Below are 22,575 nucleotides of genomic sequence, written 5' to 3' on the forward strand. Positions count from 1 at the left end.
AAGTGACCTTTACAACAGTCTTCTTAATAATTGTCTTCACTATTACAAAGGGAAGTTAACAGCTGAGTATCTACTCAAATGGGTGACAAAATAAACAGGGGAAAATAAAATGGGCGTTTATTGATAATAGTGAATGTCATAACTGTCAGTGCCCAATAACTCACCTGGTTGAGCTGGTGACCCGGAGGTCAAAGGCTGCTGTATAGGGGTCTGAGCACAAGTCTAGATCAGATAGTTTCCTGTGTGTCATTTCCGCACGATCTCTTCTACTGTATTGTCAAATAAGGCCTCAAAATGCTAAAAAAAAATCACTTGAAAATCATGTTCAGCTGAGATCTGGCAGATAGATGCTAATCATTCAACAATCCCTTGTATGCAAGCAGATGCATTTATTACTGTTTCTCCATTTACTTAAACAGATTTTTCCATAAAGGTACAACTTGTATGATTAGCACAAAAAAACCCCAAACAGGTAGTATTCAGTTATCCTAAGTGCATCAATACTCCTGTTTTGTGGCAATTTATACATAGAGTTTATAATATGTCTACATGACTTCATCATAATCTGCTACTGTACTATTGTACTTTTTAACCTCACTGCAGTTATAGTTACACCTTTAAGGTGTGCACATAAAATACAATAGTCTTACTCTATAGCCAGCCCTATATTTTTTTAACATAGTTACTTATGTGAGATAAATGCATGCCTTGTACTGTTGTAAATGCATATTGCACCACTGCCACTTCACTGTATATACAGTGCTGCGCATTATTGAGCCAGGCCCTTTTCTTTACATTTTGCTTCTAAAATGCTTTCTTGTATTTTTTAAGAGATCTTGAGCAACAGTTCTCCAGGGCTTATGAAGGTCGTTCATAAAAGTGCCATCAGATTTTGAATCTACCATGCAATACCATCTGACAAGTGTCGGATTAGCAACGGCTTTGTTTTTTGTTTTTTCAGCATGATGATGATCTCAAACACAATGCCACTGCAGTAAAAGCATGAGTGAACACTATCAGTCATGCATTGGCCTCCCCAAAGCCTGGACCTCAACATTACTGAAGCAGTGTGGGATCAAATGTCAACCAACAGTCCTTCAACAAGCCTGGAGAACAATTCCTTAAGTATACTTAAAGAAACAGACAGTTCAGAGCTCAGGCTGTGTTGAAGAGTAAAGGTAGCTATAGCAGACTTTCAAGCTCATTGGAAGTACACAGACTCTGTTTTTGCCTTATACACATTTCTATGTATGCTTGCATCCGTTTCAATAAATTCCTGTGACTATTTTTATTTTCTTTGTTAAATAAAAAGAAATAAGGGGTACTTCAAGACTGTTGCACAGCACTCATCTTCCAAGTCCTACATATTGTTAACAGTTCCTACAGGATCAGACAAAAAGTCCACTTCGAAGTTTGCAGACTATTCACGAGAGGAGCCAGCGCAGCTCAGCCTAACGTGGCCATCTAGTGGTCATGTGATGTTCGAAAAAAACAGAAGAAGAAGAAGAAGTACAAATATAAAAGCGACCAGCAGGTGGCACTGGGTCTATGCTGGTTGAGTCGTGGGCGTGCCCGTTTATGAGCACCACGGGGCCGATTTCTTTTTAGAGGCAGGAGGGGGCGGGGTCAGCTCGCTCCGTCTCTGGGAAGGTTTGCCAAATCTGGCGCTCACAGGTGTGTGATCCCTTTCACCCGGACGAGACCCACGCAGGGGATTCCTGGTCTTCGTAGCGCTCCCTGACCAACAGCTGGCGTTTGGGGAGTTTGTGTCCCCTCGCTGAACACTCAGGTAAAGTGCTCGCTTGTGTTTACACTGTTGTTTAGTTTGTGTGTTGAAAAACAGGCTGTCACAATATGAGCATGAGCAAACTTAAGTCGGGTTTTTTTTTGTAATTAATGCAGCATTAGGATGTTATAACTGGTTGTTAATATTTCTAAAGGGTTATTCTCGTCGTGTGACATATCTTAGTAATATTCTGTTTCATTTTTCATGTCTTTTTTCCGTTGCAATCACCGGGCTTTCCACCACAACTTGACCTGCTGCTTTCCCGGCGATCTGTTACATTTCAAACGGTGAGTACAAGTGTTTATGGGCAACAATGTGAAACACACAGAGAGACAAGCACAAGGAATAATTTGGAGTTAGAACAAAATACGTTTCAAGCGGCAGCCTCTTCACACATTGTACTGCAGAGTAAAGGGCCAAACAGACGCGATCAGTACTTTACCTCGCTTTATTTTGAAAATCTAACGTGACGGAGCGTTGAGAAACTTCGTGTAACAGCTGTTTAAAAGTGAAAACAAGTCAGATCCATTTCTTCCCGATACAAATACAAAGCCCTTGATAAATCTAAGTTCTGTGTCACACTTTTGACTCAAGTCTTTTACAATTTGCTGAATGCGTCTATAATCTCCTCATCAGCATTTTTCTCGGGCTATTTCTTAACTCGTTTCTTCTCATAACTGCTGAGGAAGCACTTCTTGTTTTCTTTGACACGCACACACACACACACACACAGAGAGACACCTGATTAAATGTTTGCTGGGCACAGACAGGCTATTCGGAAAGGGGAAGTTGTCACAGCATGTGTTTCCTCTCCTTGAAATAGAGATGTAAATGAATCAAAGAAGGAAGACGTTTCTGTTATAATATTCTCTTTCATCTACACTGAACTGAACATTCATCTCATGGCATTGTTAATAGGGAGGTCCATATGGCTGCAATGAAATTTTATTTGATATTTAATCTTTTAGATATGTATTTTAATATGGGACCGTGTGTTTTATAGTGCCATCTGACCATTTGCGCTTGAGTAATTTCAGCAGTTTTATAAGGTCGAATGATGAGGTTGAATGTACAGGACTGAGGAGATAACACCGGCCAAAGTCCGTGGGACTTGTCTTGTTCATTTGCTTGTGTGTGCAGTCTTTGATGTTTCTGCGGATGATTGGTAGCATTTTGCTGAGGCTTAACATTTCTTGTACCCCATGAGCTGGCTTGGACTGGCCAAAATGTTCTCACTCTGTCATACCAGAGGAAGTAGTGTTATTTAATTTTGTGTCTTTCACTGATATGTTAGCGTTGTCGTTAAGGACAACTTGGACCACAAAGAATGGTTGGGGTTTTTTTGTTTTTTTGATAGTTTTTTTTTTTTTAAAAAAACCTTCTAACTAAAAGCACATTTTAGCTGATTTTTTTTTAAACCCATTAACTCCTATGAAATCGTTTTTTTTATTATCATTATTATTATTATTATTATTGTACTTCAGTAGTATATATTTTGTTATTTTGGTTGCTTGGGGTCAAGTTAACATATTGTTTGTTTTTGTTTTGTTTTTTTAACTTGTTAGCTAACAGTTGTTTTACATACCCAGCCGTCACAGTGGATCATTTACACTGGTGTTACATTTTCTGTGTACACAAATATGCGAGCTTCTGAGTGACATAAAATTTGCCATCAGCCAACCAGCAAGTTTGTCGTGACTGCGTGGAGATGTTTGTTTTCTTGTTATGCATCGCCAAAGAATTGGAGAGTATAAGGTCTGTTCGACTTCTTTCAGCACTGTTTTGGTCTCTACCAACTGCTGGATGAAATGGCTGTCTCTATATCCAGCTGCAGATGGTGCCCAAGCAAAGCTACTTTAGCGCTAACATTCCTGTCAGGATAGGTAAACAGTTTACATTCTGCAAAGGCAAATAAAGCCTCAGCAACCTTTGGGTGATAAAACTCTTTCAATCATTTGCTAAAAGCATCCCTCTCACTGCTGCATTGTTTTTATTTCATACATTGCTATGATGATAATAATACAGCCAGTTTAAATATTCAAAGCAGGTAAAATAAGTATTATTTATGAAAAGTTTAATCCACAAAATCTCTGCTAATTTGCTTCTTCACCGGGAATTTGTAAGTTTGTGTTGACCACTACTTTGAGAAGATCACCATATAGAAAAATCCAGACATGTCCACCTTTTGAAATGGCTGATCTTTTCTAACTTTGGCAAAAAATGTGCAAAAGCTAATAAAACTATTAGGAGAGGAAAGTTTTCCAGGACCTGTTTAAAGGATGAATTCCACTTAAGGAAAGGCATTAACTCCAAACAAGAGTTTTCCAGCATGCTCTTCCTCCAGCTCTTTCTGGAAAAGGTACACCGTAAATTGAAAATGGCAAGCTGCACTTACAGATTAGCCAGTAAAACATTGTCTTAGCTGCTGTGATTTATGTGACACAGCTGGAACATGGAAAAGGCTATTTAAATGTGTTGGGTGTCCATGTTGCTTGTTGATTTTTTTCCAAGTTGGACCAGTGGAACATGGGAAGGTTGTAATTACAGGCAAGCAGCTGGGAAATTCCAAATTCTGACAAAAACTCCAAAGCTGTATATTTTTTTCAAACATGCATAGTTCATGAGATATTAAGTCTGAGGATACGGGGATGTTATAATGGAGTAGTCCTTTAGAGTTCCCCATGTTGCCTGTATAGCCTTTTGAGAATCAGAGGATTTTCTCTAAGTTGTATTAAATTTTATTTAGTTTTTTTACTTTGTTAGCTGCCTCTACACTATATACAGGCAAAACCAGATAAAAGTAAGAGGTTAAAGGTTAAAAGGAACAGCCAGCAAACCCTTGTTGTTATAACGATTCATAGATAAGTAAGGCAAAGATTGGAGTATTGTCTGTGCACTTTAAATGGAATGAAATGGTTATTACATTAAAGCCACAACTTTCCCATGGTGCACATGCTGAATTTTAAAAGCTCATATTACATTATCTTTGTGGAAAGCAATATATGCTTTTGAATACTGTTATACCAAACTGAGTGTTTCAAATCAATCTATTTTTGCAGTTCTAGTGAAACTTGGGTGCTTTTGAATAGTGAGATTGAATTCTAATACAAAATTGTGAGTTTTTATATATCTATCTCTCTCTCTCTCTCTCTCTCTCTCTCTCTCTCTCTCTCGATAGATAGATAGATAGATAGATAGATAGATAGATAGATAGATAGATAGAATGATCAAGGGGTTGCTGTTGCTCAGATCATCAGCTAATTGAAAAGTCAGTGGTCTAATCCATGGCTTCTTTAGTCTGCACATCGAAATATCCTTAAGCAGGATCTGTGTTTCTCCCTCAGAATCCATCAGAGTGCATGCGTGTGTGTGTGAGAGAGAGAGAAATGTTGGATAAAAGCTCTTGTCTGAATGTATGTGTGACTGGGTGAAAGAGCCCTGTAGTAAAAACGACTTTTAAGTGCTCAATTGAGTAGAAAAGCACTACATAAGTACCAGTCTATTTACAGTTTCGATAGCAAAGAGTTAATCAGTGATAATCACAGACTTTGTGCCTTCAGGTGTACAGTCTAGTTCAGTCTATTAAAGCAAGTTGAACCCAACGCGTGAGTGCAGCGCTGCTGTCTTCAGAGGCTGGAGGAGATAAAACGTATGACTCAATCTTGTTGCAGTGCATTGATAAGCTTGTTGGGAGCATTGTTATCTCCCAGCATGCCCAACCACTTGAAAGCGGTCTGGAGCTGTCTTTGCCTTATAAAGCCATAGTCTGCGCGATGGCACCCTGAAAGTCACAGGCAGCAAAGAGGTTACTCTTTCAGCTTAACCGCCAATGGGATGCTGGGCAGGACTTCTAACAGTTTACATCAGAGTAAAGCTAAGACTCTTATTGGATAGAATATTTTATATTCGGTAGATATAAAATAAATTCTTCATATTTTTGTTAAGTGGGTTTCTGCGCTTGAGAGTTAAATGATGTTAGATGAGAAGGTTGACTCTAACTCAAATCTTGAATCTGTTTTAGGCTAACGATGCTACCTGGTTAGCATTATTTAGCACAAATATTCAAATTGGTAAGAAAGGCTCACCTATTCATGAAGTATCCCCTGGTTTTCCTCTGTCTCGCAGAAGCACTCCAGGAAATAGTCTAGAACATCTCTCCTATAAAACCACAGCACAGGCTGCTGTTTTTAATCCTAGCTTTCTGTACCAATTAAACAAGAGTTCCTTTGCTAATTATTGAGCTTCAGAGGTGTACAGACAGGTTAGCTTCCCCTGCCCCCACATTCCAGCCTTTATGCTATATTAAGCTAAGCTCATTGACTTTTGATGGCAGCTTCATAATTATTGCAGGTAGATTAAGTTTCACATCTAACTCTGGCTGGGAAGCGGAAAAAGAGCTTTTCCCTTTGAGAAACAGTGTTGAGTGCTTATTGAAAATGTTGGTTTTCATGAAATCAACACAGATAAATATTTTAGATTTAATTGCAACAGTTGAGACGAAAAAGTGTGATTTATTGTAGACCAGGCTGGTTTGGATTACATAGTCGAAATCCTCCTTAAAGTGCTTTGTTTTTCATGAATTGGTATCCACAGCAAAGCCAAAAAAGGAAGCTTTTTTCTCTCCTTGTTGCCACGTGCTGCACACGTGCCGCCCCTCGCTTACTCAGACAGTTCCTAACCAAAAGTTACTTGATGGGCAAAACTGTGAATTCCAAAGGTTGTAAATACAGCCCTCATTTATGATGCCTCGAGATAAGATGTGCTTCCTACATGCAGAAAGCAAGTATCTTATCATTACTTCATTTTTATTTCTTCTTAATCTGCAACGTGTGCCTTTCAGCCAGAGCTGAAAAAAGTGTAGGAGGTGTAGTGTAATGAGGGTGTGCGCAAAGTGGGGTGGGGGGTTGATTTGGAAGCTTTTGCCCAGTGTGGGGTGTCAAAATCAGACTCTAATTTCCATTGTGTGCTTGCTGACCTGCAGCCCTTTGGGAGTGAAGGCATTCACAGCTGAGTTGCGCTGGACAGTAGGGGATGGTAGTCGTGACTGGTTGGAGGTGAAGTTCAGCCCATTTGATTTGAGTTCATTCAGTTCAAAGTGTAATTTACAGATGAACTAACGCAGTCATAAACTCTCAAAAATGCATTCATAGTTTAAATAATGGAACTGTAAAAAAACCCTATAAAAGCCACAGATTGCAATCATTAAAAATGCCTTTTTATCGGAATGGTTCAGGTAAGCATAGAAATATCATCTAGTGAATTATTTCTCTTACTGTGTTTGAAAACCCAGCAGACAAAATGGAAAGTGATCCTGTGTTTGGCAAACAAAAAACAAACCAAAAAAAACACATTTTAGAGTAGCAGTTATTTTCCCCCGGACCTGGGATTTGCTGAAACTGCTGGAATTTTCTTTGTTCTTCTTTTTGTAATTGGATCACACGGGTGATTTGCCAGGTTTTGTAAGGGACATGCTTCAACTTAATTGTACATTGATGAAGTGCCAGCTTGCTTGTTCTGACCACAGTGCTGTAAATTGGATTGCTGTAATGAACTTCATGAGGTTCCTGATTATAGAGAATGAGCATATAGACATATTTATACTTAACAAGCTTTACAGTGTGAATTTTAAGGAAAAAGTTTTTTCCCCCAAAAAACTAGGGCTTGTAGTATTACTTCTCACTTTTTTATGTTCTTGTGTTAAATGAAAGTGAAATGTAAGAAGATCAGCTGAGTGCAACTTCTATTACATTTCAGTTTTGAGTCAATTGAAATAAAAGAGACAGTGGTAGAGTTGTTAACTATTGTTTTTTGTCTTATGTTTTCTGCTTTTGTTCATACTTGTTTTGATTCTAAGAAAAGAAAAGGTTTTAGAAGTAAACTGGGTTCAAGGTCAGGGTTCTCAGCAGACGACCTGCACGGGAACTCGGTGTCTGTACACAGCAGAAAAAAGTGAAGAGTTAAGCAGCCACATAAGCTAAGTCGAGTCCACAGATCACATGTTGTCTGTCTTGCGTGGTATTAATCATTTTGCTGACCAAGGGCTGCTCTAGAGACTTGGAAGAGTCACCGATGTGCACTCACTTATCTGTGAGTAATTATATGTAAAGATAGAAAGTCACAGCACAGTTAAAGGCCAAGGCTTTATTGCCTCAGATTTAAATAACCATTGAGAAAGGGTGACACGCGCAGCCTGTTTTATTACATGTTGAGCTAACAATTATATATTAAAAAAACACAAGTGTTTAAATATTTTTCTGCAGAACAGTTCTGACAGTTTACCTTCTGTCTTCTAATATATACGGACTTAGAATTTATTTTGGATTTTCAAAACAATTGAGACAGTAACACATTTTGAACATTGCTTTGGAACTTCAAAACTGGCTGTTAATTTAACATTAAATCAGACCAGTCGTGGATTTGTGAAAACCCTGCCTACAATAGATACTCTTCCACTTTGAGGAACCTTTTTTAGGCTACCAGCTGACAAAAACCAAAGGCATTCTGACAAAGCCAGGCTTAAAATATTAGCATATTCAAGACCTAGTCTATACAGTCCCCTGTTCATGTTGAACACTGAAGCAGATTTACTGCAGTAGCAGAAGACCACTGAGTTCCACTTCTGTGAGTTAGGAATGGGTAACTGAGGCTACAGTTCATACCAGCTCACCAAAGATGGACAATAGAAGGTTGTCAATGTCTCTTGATTTCTTAGTCCTGATTTCTGACCCTAGGGTCAGAGTTTGGCATAAACAACATACTGCTGCTGGTGTAGTGGTGTGGGGGATATTTTCTTGGCATTTTTTAGTGTTTAAAAAACAGGATGTGTAAACGCGACATCCTACCTGAGTATTGTTGCTGACTTTGTCCATCCCGTTATTATCACAGTGTGCACATGATGGTTGCTACGAGCAGGAAAACTCACCATGTCACAGAGCTCAGATCATCTCAAATTACTTTCATGACAATCAGATCACCCTACTCAAATAGCCCCCACACTCGCAGATCTCAGTCTGATAGATATGTTTGGGATGTGGGGGAACAGGAGATTTGCATCATGGATGAGTAGCTGCCAAATCTACAGCAACTGTAGTACTATCATGTCAAATGGAGCAAAATCTCAGAGAAGTGTTTCCAGCAGCTTGTTGAATCTGCCATGAAGAGTTACGGCAGCTCTAAAGGCAAAAAAGGGGATCCAACCCAGTATTAGTGTCTGCTTTAACAAGGATCAGTTTTCTGATGGTGTATTTTGGTCTCTTTTTTTGCTGTGTGGTAGCCAAAAACCACCTCATGAGGTGTTTAGGGGATAATCCCCCAATGTCGCTACCATCACAGACTGTAACAACTTCATTACAGAACTACCCAAAATATATTTAAGCTACTTCCTACCCTCAAATATGAAAGTGGGAGGAATGAGGATGATTGATTTGAAACAAGTTTCATATTTTATCTTCTATTGGCAACATTTTTAAGTAGTTTTTCATGACCAGCAATAAAGTACTATCTGTTTGCCTTTGTTAAGCAGCTTAAATGTTCAACATTTAACCATTTTTATTTGTTATCTAATGACCAAGCTCCATTACATTTTAATGCTTCAAGTATTCAATGTGCATTGATATTTCCTGTAGGGACAAGCTAATATGCAAGCTCTCATCCCTTATTTTACTGCATTAAAGTCATACCACTGCGACCCGCTGGCTAGACAGGCCCTGATGAGCAATGTCTGAAACAATCAGTCTGGTCATACTGCGCCAGACTCCACCTGCTCTAAATGTAGATAACCATTGTTTAGCTGGACAGAAAAAAAGATATTGTAGCTAGTTGTTACAGCCTCTTGTACACTATGTTTTCTCAGAGAGCCTCATTGTGGTAATGTGCACAACAATTTGTTTTGGAAGCATAAGCTATAGTACTCATTACAAAACTGATCAAACACACACATCCACACATGTGCAATAACACTAAGTGCAATAATCTTTTCTGTCATCGTTGTATTTTTACTCAGTTGTATATAGCATTTGTATTCTATTTTTATCTTATTGTATATTTATTTTATTTTATTCTACTGTATATAGTATTTTATTTTATTCTATTCTGTACAGTTGTGTACTGTATTTATTCTTATTGTATCCTAATTTTTGCCTCATAACTTTTGCACTGTCCACTTCCTGCTGTGACAAAACAAATTTCCCACGTGTGGGACTAATAAAGGTTATCTTATCTTATCTTATCTTAAAAACAAGACAGGATATGAAGGGGAGGGCGTGTAACAGACCATCACTGATCTCCACTGGTGGTAAGGGTACGTGACAAAAGCAAATCCTTTCACTTTTTTGTGGTTAATTATTACATTTACATTTATTATATATTACAGGTATTACATCATCTCCTAACTACACAAGTAAGGGTTGTTGGAATAAAAAGACTGTATATAGTGTAGTTTAATTACTTTACTATATCCACTAAATATAAAACATTGTTTTATGGTTTTGTTTTATGACTTGTCCACCGAGAGACTGAATGAGGAAGCAGCTGTCTGCTTTCTGTATACAAGTGTCACTGTGTGTTGTTCTGCTATGTGGAAAGCACGTCCACTTTGTCACTGTCACTATTTATGTATGAATTCAGCAGAAAGTTCTCATTAGTGTTCACGACTGCATGTTTATATTTGTGTAGCATATTGTAAGTGTGGGCATCCAGCATGAAAGCAGTTCAATGAAAGAAAAGTCAAATGGGTGATCGAGTTGGGTCAAATTCCCACTGGGAGGCAGGAGGCAAAACCCACAAATCCCCAGAGGGAACAACCCAGACTCTAATTAAGAACTTGCTTTTATGTCTGTATTTGTGAATGCACACAAACCAATATGTATGCCTGGGAGAGCGCTGCAGATGTGCGTTTGCGTCGCTGCGTTCACATCCTCATAATTTCCTTTTTTTTTATTGTGCCTTAGATTGTTTTTCAGTTGGCAGTGGATGATATAGAGATTGTCTAGCTTCAGCTCTGTGACAGAAGTAAAATTACTACTATACCACAGAGTAAATGTCCTACATTGTTCAGAAATATTCATGGAAAAATGTTATATTTCTGGAAAAATGATACTGATGCAAAAACTTGTTCCTGTGGATGGTCAAAGTGAGCTTTTTTTAATGGTGGTGACTATTTTAACCTGAAGCATGTTTTTTAAGCTTATTACTGCTTATATATGTCGAATATCTGTTGTGGGGTCCTTACCCTACAATATAAAGTGCCTTAAGGTGACTGTGGTTGTAAATTGGCTCAATATTAATAAAGTTAAATTGAAATACTAGTCTGCAAAGTAACTTTAGCCACTACATAAATATCAGAAAGTAGAAAAGTGAAACACAGTTTAATGTACACTGTTGAACTGAGATTCAAGTCACCGCTCTGTCTAGACACATTTATATTATACACACGCACAAGATTCTGAAATGTTGAAATAGAACATGGCAGAGTGATAATGTTTATGCTTTTAATTCTTGGAGCGTGACCTATGTTGGATTTTTGTGGCCGATCCTGTTTCTGTAGCCTAAAAGCATTCTGATATAGATATTTTCAGTTTGTGTCTCCAGCTTTGTATCTAATAGGCAAGACATTACTTTACATCACCAAATGGCACATATCAGACAATATATACACGGATGCTGATATTGGTGGAAGGGTTGGTGGAATGTTTTTTTCCCAGTGTTATAAAGATGATATTTTTGGCAATGATTTGTTATTTGTGTTGTAAACAACAATTGCCTCTATAACACATTAGGTAAATGAATGGAGCATATTGGTGAACAATATAGGCTTCAGAAATTGTTTTTAAAATTTCTTTATTTTAAACAATTTTTAAACAAATAAAAAGGTCCACTTATGAGATTTTGTTGCTGTGTGCTATGCTTGGCGCAGTAGTTGTTTTTTTTTTGTGTTTTTTGTGTTTTTTTTTTTTTAAACAAAATTGTTTAATGAATTCTTGACCATTCAGTTAAAAATGGTCCTACTCACATTGAAAACTCAATTAAGACTTAATTTAGATTAATTTAAACAACTTTTGAAATCTATCCTGCCCAACTCTTTAATAGTCAGTTTATTTTAGAAATTTTTGTATCTATTTTGAAATATTTTTCTCAAACACATTATTCATATAATAATTCAAGTGATTATAAAGGCAACAGATTAAACCATTTTGAAAATTACATGTTAGAGCAACAGGGTTGTACACGCTAACATGGCTTAACAGATGACATACATATGACAAGTAAATACTCAGGACCGCAGATATATTTTTTATTAATATTTTAAATGTTTGTAGCATACGTTTGTTTTAAATTGATTTGTTTTATGGTAACAGGATTGCAAATAACAGACTGATCACTGTTAGGGCAAAGTGCTTGTGTTGGTGTTTTCATGGGAAAAGATGCTAGCAGTGGAAATAAAGCAAGGAAACTTGGAATTTGATTTGTGTTCTTTGGGGAATATGGGTAAGAGTGTTTTGCCTTGATTGGAGTGGCACACTCCATCTAGCCAGAAAGTACTGGAAAAATACGAAATATGTCAAAGAGGGCCTTTAGTGTCCCCATGGTGTTAGCACAAGTTGCATGTCGTATCACCGTGTTGTCTCTTCCTTTAAATGAGTTCCGGTAACAGCGCTGCAAAATTATTCTTTAAAATATGTTGATGTAAAAAAAAGTGTCAACTATTTTTAAGTGGATTTCTAAGTCATTTTAACATCCTATTTGGTTACAAAGAAGTTGAGAAAATGTTCTCAAAGAACTGTTTTGTATTTTAAGGCTTTTAAAAAAATTCTCTCAGGAAAAGTGCAGTTTACGCAACAAAAGTATGCTTTAGTCTTTTGCGCATGCATTATTTTCAAATTCATGGGTGGGACAGAAAATACCCTGCAGACTGCGGAACGGCCCACAGACACCTTTAAACTGAACAATCAGTTGAGCACATCATCCTTCCTTTGTTACATTCCTCCACTGATTGACTTTAATTTAATCTCATGTCCGTACATAGAGATGACTCTTAGTGTCGTTCGTCACTAAAACAACAAACCTCGTGCCATTAATTGCTGTGCGCGTGCGTGTATGTGTATTGGGAGGAGGGTGCTGCTAAAATAATGCCCCGGCTGTCCTGATATCCCACAATTCTACTCTCGGCTGCATAGTGGAGTTTGATAGGCTGGTGGAGAGGGGAACTGCAGCAGAGTAGCACCGCTGTCAGGAAACAGAAGCCCACTACGAATGCAACTCTCATAACCAGCTGAACGAGGACGCCGTGTCTGGTAATAAACCCATTTTCTTCGCTGCTTGTCGTTTGTACCATTACACCGAGGCTCACTTAGAGAAGATGCAAGTTTCGCGGCTTGAACGGCTCTTTGTGAGGTTTTGTCTCGTGCCACATTTTCGATCGCGTGCTCACAGCACCCGCGGCCGATGACAGATGATTAACATTAGAGTACAGTTTTACTGTATCTACTCAGGCGGAAAAAGTCTAGTGGACGTGGTTAACCGAGTCAGAAACGGATCATATGGTTTTCTTTCTTTTTTTAATCCCACTGTGGTTTCACATTGTAACCATTCGGCGCGTAACACTGAAGCAGAAAATGTTGCTTTTTTGCCGACTGAGCTGCCTGCAGCGGTGGTTAATCTGAAGCTAAAAGTCGGGGTATGCACGGATATTTTAAAGAAGCGCACCGCTTGAGGTGAAGCTGGCTAACGTGCTCAAGTTTCGGGGCCAGAAAGTGGGTGAAATTGGTGAAACGAGACGATACAGATGCTTGTCCGACCTTTAATCCCTCCCGTTTTTACATCAGTGAAGGAGAGCGCTGAGTCACTGGCAGGCAGTGTTACAATTTGCAGACAATTAATGGATTAAAACTGTCAGATTGTCCGAGGTTAAGACGACATACTTCGGTGTTTTTGATCTGCAGTGCGGTAGGCGTGGTTAGGGGCAGGATGACACGGTCTGGATCCTCTTTTAGCATCCTTACATCCTTGCTGCCACAGCATGCAATGGCTGGAGACTGACTTGACAATTTAATTAAGATGCACAGTAAGCTGCTGTTGCAGTAGCATTGAGAGGCAAGAACATTGTGGGCCTTGTAGGCAGGGATTCATAGCTCGTTTACTGAGGCTGCACCTCTGTTTACAGCTTTAGTTTGCACAGTGACAATGGAGGAGGCAGTCTTTTCATTTCACTCAACAAAAACTGCTGAGACCATTGATTTTATATGAGGAAGACCCAAATTTATATTGGTCAGTATTGTTGAATCATGATTTTTGGCTTGTATTTATACATATATATACAAACCATAATTTGTCTCGTATACTAAAGAATAAGATGCTCTGACATCTGTAGCTGTGATACAAATTGTGACTCTCATGTCAAAGGCTACAAAGATGAGCAAGGACCATTTGTAACTTTTTTCTACTTCTAAATGTCACTCATCAGTTATTTGTCCAACTGTGTTTGTGTGTATATGTAATGTAAAAATGTCTAGACAGACAGGTGACTGATTATAGCACTTTCATCATCAGGATTTTGTAACACAAAAATCACATGAATAGCTTTTTAATGATCTGATCATTACTAAAACATATTTTTAATAGTAAACCACATGACTATGGCTCTGCTAGCTCACTCAGACATCAGTGTATCTTTGTAATTTTTTTTGTCTGTAACAGCTCATCAAGCTGGATTAGGTTGTAGAATAATGTTACCTTTAAGTTCTAGTAGACACAATGCCATTTAGTGACTGCTCTTAATGGGAATGCACTGGTATTCCATCAGTATTTTTCAAGTTAGTCATTCTTGGCCTATTACTGTCCAGTGAGCATAAAACTAATTTAAAAACATAATGAGCAAATGTGCCTTCAAATTTACACAGTAAACAATGTAAACGGGGAAATAAAAAGTTTATTTTAACTTTTTTTTATTAGTGCCAGCAGGCATTATTAGTAATTAAGTCAGATTTACTGATTGTAAATCTCCTAAAATGCTTAATCCCTTCTGGTCCGTCTCGGCCACAGTATAAGAAGTTATTAGCTTCTCATCAATATACAAAGACTTAGTTCTAATCTTTTACATTAACAGGGTTTTTTTCCTTTGTCAACTAAGGCAGACAACTCAATCGAGAGCCACTAACTCCAACAAATCCTATCAGACAGATTGTGTTTGTGTTACCCTTTCACAGAAGTCATCCATGGCCTTAAGCAACTGCATGTCAACAATCCCGCGTTGATTGTGTCGCACGGTGTGCATAGTCAGAATGCAATAACAGTAAGCTAGCTGTGTTGCCCACCGAATCATCGGAGGCCTCACTGCTAAAGACAGTAATGCTAAGAATGTAAACGCAGAAAGCCGACAGGATTTATGGCCGCCTCAGCAAAAATGCTCCCTGCTTGGAGTCACCTTCATGTGACCAGTCTACCTTCCCCAAATTCTGCTCTTGAGGTCTCACGTGTCGGCTAGATTTGTGAGGGTTCAACCAAAGGGCTTTTTAAAATTGACATCTGAAACGGCTGCTAAATTATATAATCAAATGTGCAAATACTATTTGATCAGATGTCACAAGGCCGTTTTCATGGAAGTCTCAGCGAAACCTTACAGGGATCATTTGAATGACTTGCACTCTTAAGCTGTAAACTGGCAATGGAGCGTACACACAGAAGCCATAAACCATCTGCCTCAGATGCTTGCTGAGTCTAAGATTTTACAATTTCACGCATTTATTGTCTTGCAGGGACCTTTTACAGAGAGTTGTTTTTGGAATGTCTTTGCTGGCTCTTCAAATGAAACCCATGTTTTTAATTGTCAGAACTGTTGACATGCTCAATTTTTCCTACACCAGAGCGGGAGAACATTCAACCCAGTGTGGTATAAAACAGATCTGGGTTGTGTAAAATTCTTGACTCAAGTGCACGACTAAAATGCACAAAGCTATGTCATATGAAAATGTTGTAAGGAAGGTTTTCAACTCAACTTTTGATTAAGTGGAAATGGCAATAATGACCTCTATTTCATTGTTGTCACCTTGTGTGATGTCCAATCAGGTTTTTGTTGTTTCAATAAACTCTGAAGTTTCCTGGGATGATGCTGGACAGCATTTTTGGCAAAAGTCTTGAAGGTTTAGGAAGTTCTAAAGCTGTGATTAAATTTTTTTTGATTAATCTGGTAATTGAATTTGTTAACACAGCACTTGGCTTTTTATATATGGCGGTAATCTTTAGATGTCTTTTTGTGTCACAAGTACAGCACAAACCCAAAACAACATTTTTTTTTTTTTTAATTAATTTTTTTAGCAAAGTAAGAGGAGGTAGAGCTTTAAATAAAAATGTTGTAATTACTTAAGTTATTTATTTTGATAAATAACTATTTAAGTAATAAACTTAATTGATTTATCTACTAAATCTACTAAACCACAGACTTCTCCAAAAACATGTCAATAATTTCCTTAGTCAGGACAATTGATAAGACTTTGGGGATCTGCAGGGGTGCCTAATTTGAATGTCCAGACCAGCTACGTGATATCTTGTTACAGCGGCTGGGTTTTGGTCTGCGACAGCTGTCGGCCCTGCGGCCATGTAAAATGGTCAGATCTTATTTGGCAGGCCTGCTCGGGATGGGCCTTGACGTGTCAAGCAACGCAGACTATTCCCCTCCATGTAACCTCCATAAGTCCCTGAGGGGTAATGATTGTGGGGGCAGGGGCGGCAGGGATGGGCCCAGCTGTGGTGTACTCTGGCTAATAGCACTCGGCACAGATGGCAGTCCCTCATCCTCCCATGTGTGTCCATGAGACTTAATGTGCACAGGCCCCTTTCCAGCAGTGTGCATTACAATCACACATGGCCCTTAAATGGAGGTCTGCATGCATGGGCAGTCCTACTACAGTATTTAGTGTCTGTGATCAATTATGTAATAATGCAGCTACACACCGATAAAACCCTGGCTGCTCTTTTAGGATGGATGTGAATATCCACTGCAGTGTACAACCCAACCATTGCAGCTCAGTGGGATTTTTTTGGTCTGTCCAGTGACAGACAGCAGGTTTTATTAACTGTGGGCCTCTTTGGATTCACAGAACGATGAAGCACGATAAAGCAGTATTAATGTTTCTTCAGAGGTGGGTGGTTTCTACTTGTCCTTCCTTGGAAGGCATAACACAGAGAGTATTAGCTTTTATCTTAAGGTGTGACTGAGGAGACTATATCTGCTTTCATCAGCTCACATTTGACCGTAAAGCTACTAATCCAAGAGGTAAATTTGATTATATCTTTGACACTAAGTGCTTTTTTTTTCTTCTGTAAGTGCTGACTTCTACTTTTATTACTTCCAGAATTTACAGGGGGAACAAACAGATGTTTTAAAACTTCCCGTTTTTATAATACGCTTCTGTTTTAGAGACGGTTCCCAGTCAACAAAATGTTTTACATGTAACTGATTCTAGATCAAGTACATACATTAGTGAAGTTGAGGTGAGAGGATGAGCAGTAATTTAGTTGCTTTGTCAGCACATTGAGTTATCTATTTCTGTCCTTATATACCTGTTAAAAGGTAAATCTTGTAAGTTTACTAGAGCCTTCAAAAAGACTTGAACTTGATAAAATGGCATTGAACCCTTTCTTTTCCAAACACACATTTTTGAAGTACTTTGGCTGAAACTTGTATTCTATATTGGTACAATATTGGGCAGCTACTAGCAGTAATCCCGGGCAATACATGGCTTTCTTTCTGAATGCATAATTTATGTACCAGTCCATGGTGGAGGGCCACACACAGGACTACTGTGTAGGCTGTTGTGTTGCACTGTGAAGAGTGCCTGTCACCAGTGACTGAACTTATTCTTCCTCCATTTCTATGGTGCTAAGATGTTCCGTTCCACCACTCCTTCCATAGTTCCTTTTTCATAAAAGGATTAAGAAAAGCAAAGGTTAGCTACGCAGCCATCTTCTGTCAGCTGATTAGTGATCCGCGCCTCAACTCTGCCGCACATGACACAACAAAGTTGCAGCGAAAGAGGTTTTGACAGGATTTTTGCTTGAATTCAGCTCAGTGGTCTTTTACATTTCTTGTCTTCAGTTGGAAAACATGGGTTGGAATTTGGACCTTGTGACTTTATTCGTTTATTCAAAGTGCTGCTGCTCAGGCTTTTAATCTTGATTAGGTCATCTTTATAGCCCTTTTTATGAGGTCTGAAGTGTTTGATCAGCACGTTGCATTCAGTGACCCTTAGAGCTTAGAATGCTCATGACTTTTTTAGAAAGCATAGTTTCCACTGATTTGAGTCCATGAATTACTGTTGCTTTATATCAGCATCATTCTGATCCATTAAATGACCAACAACATGCTGGTTTGAAGTGTTTCTGCTGCTTGGCAAAGTTTGAGTTTGCATTATTTTTGAACTGCTAGTTTGAAGCAATTCCATCGGGATTTAAGAGGAGTGCTCATTAGCAAAGATGAAATATTTTCTGGCATTCAAAAAGCAATTGCCTGTTTAAGTAAAGCATCGTTCTGCATTAGAATTAGCAGCTAATACCAAATGGCTTTGAATCAAGGGGCTGACAACACAACCTTGAGTCTATTCAGCTCAAAACTATTTTGAAGCTAAAAAGTGCAAGCTGAACAACACAGCCGAGGCATGAGGTCATGTTGTCCAGCTGTTGATAATCTAGACGCATGGAGCTGGACGTGTTTGCCAAATTTAAATCTTTAAGGTTTTCAGAGATTTTTTTTTCAGTCTGGTAAAATGTCTTGAAAGGCTTGTAACAATCAGATGTAATCAGTCATACCAGGTAGATGTTATCTTGTTTTAATGTGCTCAACGTTTGAGTTGCAGATGTTGCCATTTCTTAATGACTGTTTGATTATTTTGGGGATTGCCCCTAAGAAGCGTTGGTTTTGTTGATCCAGACAGTGCTGACCATGCCCACAGCTAGAAGTAGATCTTCCTTGGAATCTTCTGTGCTTGCAGTAAACACAGCCCTATAAATAGAGCTCAGGGAAAAGCATACCAGCAGCAGAATGACAGGCATCCATACTACAAAACCCAGGCTCTGTGCAGCAGAGGCGCAGTATGCCGTTCCAAACACAAACAGCCTCCAAACCCCACATCCCAGTGTCAAAGACTGTGGGTACAGTTAGCCTCTGGTGTGAGCTGTCCTTTCTGTCATTTTTGTTTGTCAAATCTAGCCATTAGATATATCCTCATTACCCAGCCTCAGGCCCTTGGGACCACATCCATTGCTGGTGTGCTGCTATTCACAGAAGCAGAAGGTCATGCCATGAAAAACACGTACTGGTGCAGCTCAGACACTTTGGATTCCTGAGTGTAAACACTACAGAGAAACCGGGGGCTTGTACTTTAACACAGAGTTAATCAGCTATTTTGTGTTGTTAAAGTAACTCAGATAAGAAAAGGGCAGATTTCTTCCTGCTTTCTCCAGTGAATTGCTGCTTTTCATTTAGTTTTCCTCTGTGGAATTAATATATTTAAGTTTGATTATTTTTTTTGTTTATTTTTGATATTTGCTTCGAAAATATAAAATATTTTCCAACTTCAAATTCCCAGAATTGTCTGAACAACAGGTAGGAATCATAAAGTGACGTTTTTTTTGTCTTGTGCAAAAAATAGTGGAGCTCCACACTGGAGAGCTTGAGATGTTTGACATTTCCATCGGATTCGTTCAAATATTTAATCAATTTAAATCGTTTTATTATGGTTTCTCACTTAATTTCCTCCTAATCAGCAAATTAGGCCAATTTAATTGATTTACACATGTAAATTTTTCACAGATGCTTTTATCAGAATGTGAAACAACTGCAGAAGTTCATAAAGTATTTGATTAATAAACTGACAGAAAAGTAATTGGCAAATATATTCAGACATTTTCCTAGACTTCTTTTTTCTCATATTTTAGAAACCAATTTATAAAAAAAAAAATACTAGCGGAAATATATATTTGTTACAGTTGTAGATATTATTTTAAATTCGTTTAATTCCCCTTAGTGAGCTTTGGATATATTGTAGAATTTGTTGACGTCATGGTACAAGCAGTCCAAGCCCTTAGTATTGTCAGCTACTGACACTACTGTGATTAGTTAAAAGGGGGACGTGAGTGCACCAAAGCCACTTGCATTCATGCCTATTCTGCTGTCAAACAATATCCACATCTCTGCATTTGCATCAGAGGGGAGCTTATCGTTAGATGGGCCCGAAAAGCGGCGCTGCATCAATTCATAACAAGTCAGCTGACTCATCCACTTTTCCTCTTTACCCTCCATTTTCCTCCACTCCAGTGTGATTTACCATGACAACTGAATCAGGCGCCGACTCAGAGGCCAAGCAGCCACAGGAGAATAAGGAGACAGAAAAGGGGAAAGCAAAAGCGGCATCCCAACCCAGCCAGGTGGCAGCCGAACCCGCCTTGCCTCAGAACCAACTGGAGCAGCTTCCAGCCGCCGTCGGACACAGCACCCCGGCCAGGAAAGAACAGGTCAGCCTCTTTGTAACCACATCCACCCACTGTCACTTCTTTTAAAAATGGAACATCCATCCATCGCATCCACCATAATTTTCCTTTAAACATACTTTTACTGAATTTAATATTAGGAAAAAAACAAAACAAACTTTGCCACTTTATTTAAGAATGATTCTTTTGTGGTGTAAACATTGTATAGATCCTTTTGAATTTGACAAAACATTACACACCATTCATCCCTCTTCTGAATGAATTGTGGCTTTGTGAGGAAAAATGGAAATGAACGTGGGGAGGGGGAGAGAATGTGAAGACGTGACCTCAGTCCTCCATGGCGGTTACAACCATGCGTCAGATGCATTTGTTTGTTTGTGAGGAAAGCCTGGTGTTCAGTTAGAGCTCCATGCTTTTTATATATTAGAAATGGGAAGACGGATAGATCAAGAAACCTTCAATTGTGGATGCTTTGTTTTCAGGCTTTACAGCAACTAAGCCAGTTTGACAGATATAGTCACTGTCACTGATTGGCCACACGCACGGGCAGTTTGGTGAGGGATGATTTTAGTTGTTTTATTTTGCCGTCTTTGTGTTTTGCCTCTTTCACAGGTTTTCTAAATAACTTGTCTACATAACAGCAAGGATGCCACAGCCATCCTTGCTGTTATGTTGAATAACTTATGAATGTAGTTCAGTAGAAACCTGGCATTATTTGCATTCATCACAGCAATCATTTGTTGTACTGACTGTTTTTACATCTCTCCCAATTTGCAACTTCCTGCAGCTGTGGGGACAATGATTGGAAGAATTTAGGGAACAACCTGGAATTAAACCCATTGAGTTGAGTCTGAACTATGATGAAGACTTTTGGTGTATTTTAAAATGTATCCGTAAGATTGCACACCACTTCGAGGCATGAACATGTTTAAATGATTTTACATGTTTGACAAAGAAGCTGGACGAGTCTAAAACCAGAGAACGGTGATCTCTGGTAGTATAATATTATACCCTGTAGCCTATCCATGTTATATCTGATGAAGCCTGGGAAGCTACTGATGTTATCTGAGTACTAAGTGCTTGTCTTCAGGTTTTGGCCCAAACAGCCTTCTGGCTCACTATTTAATCGATCTGCAGATTGAATTTCCAGTGCTTCCAAACTACTAGGTTCAGTGTGAGGTAGATCCCTGCTTCTTCTCTAATTTATTACTTGAAAGAAAAACATTTTCACCAGCTGCACATGCTTGTAGATGTGGTCTCTTACTGTGGTAGTTAGAGGAAAATGTATATAAAAAGTTACATCTCAAACAACTTAACAGTTCACATTCCCAGTCTACATAGTGTTTGTGTTGCTTTAAACGTCTAGGATGTGTTTACTCACTCAGAAAACTTTAAATCCATGTTTTATATATTTTTTTTCTATTGCTGGGTTTCACCTAGTCAACATTTATTAAAAAAAAAAAAAAAAAAGACTGTAATAGGTTTGACTGATTTTTGATATATGAAGGGTCTGAGATCGCATTAGAGTAGGGATTAGCTCTGAGCTCTTATTATTTTTTCTTTCGCATGCCATCCCAGGCATGAAGCTAAGGGCTGTATTTGACTGTAACTCTGGATTATATTTAAAGGTGTAGGCTTTATTTTGCATGGAAAACTAATATTAAATAGCAATTTTCTTTCTTCCCCAAAAGCTGCACATCTGGGTGACTTTGATCTTTTAACTCCTTAATATGTTGGAGCGTGTAACCATAGTTTGAATGTGCTCAGGCCCACAACCCCACTCATTCAGCAGGTTCTTATCATGATGTGGAAAGGAGAAGGATTTAAATGGTGCCTTTGTTGAAAAGAAGCTTACACGTGAATCATAACAGGCTGTAATGAGAGAGCAGCAGTCGCAGGGCGATGTGATGGATAAATTAATTATATACAATGCAGGGTAATGTGGTGAAACGGTGATAAAATAAATGACATGTTTTCATGTTAACAAAGTCTGACTTGTACAATATTTTGCATTGATGTTATTGATATCATTTGTCTACATTAAACACTTCTGTGGTAGCCAGATTTTAATTTCAGCTTTAGGCTTTACATGGGCGCAGCATTGCTTTCATTGAGATGCTAAAACTTGACTGTGTCTGCAATCTTTATAAAGCTATTTAGCGTTGCTAAAAGAGCATCATATTCCCTTTGGCCTCAGTTGTCCTTAGGAATGGGATTTTTAGTCATAAATCAAAAATCTTGGACTATTGATGGCGCTGGATTCAAAATACTGGGAATCCAATTACTACCCTGTCTTCCCAGGGTAATGC

General features: G+C 38.6%; 1 protein-coding gene across 19 annotated transcripts in view; it reads left to right on the forward strand.

The window, feature by feature from the left end:
• Nucleotides 1–1,653: 1,653 nt before the first annotated feature.
• The window catches only part of epb41l3b (erythrocyte membrane protein band 4.1-like 3b), a 54,696-nt gene continuing 33,774 nt past the window's right edge, over nt 1,654–22,575 (forward strand). For 3 of the 19 annotated variants that reach the window (XM_084911235.1, XM_084911237.1, XM_084911238.1), the window contains exons 1-2: nt 12,907–13,077; nt 20,094–20,290. In XM_084911235.1, coding sequence (XP_084767361.1) covers nt 20,105–20,290 — 186 coding nt within the window. In that variant the 5' untranslated portion in view covers nt 12,907–13,077; nt 20,094–20,104. Of the gene's footprint in view, nt 1,790–10,030; nt 10,086–12,898; nt 13,078–20,093; nt 20,291–20,624; nt 20,821–22,575 lie in introns of those variants that run through there. The other 16 variants (XM_084911236.1, XM_084911240.1, XM_084911239.1 and 13 more) reach the window with 13 other exon arrangements.

This window comes from Perissodus microlepis, chromosome 18, assembly GCF_051167445.1.
Source record: "Perissodus microlepis isolate ML-2025 ecotype Zambia chromosome 18, ASM5116744v1, whole genome shotgun sequence".
In the NCBI taxonomy this organism is placed as follows: domain Eukaryota; kingdom Metazoa; phylum Chordata; class Actinopteri; order Cichliformes; family Cichlidae; genus Perissodus; species Perissodus microlepis.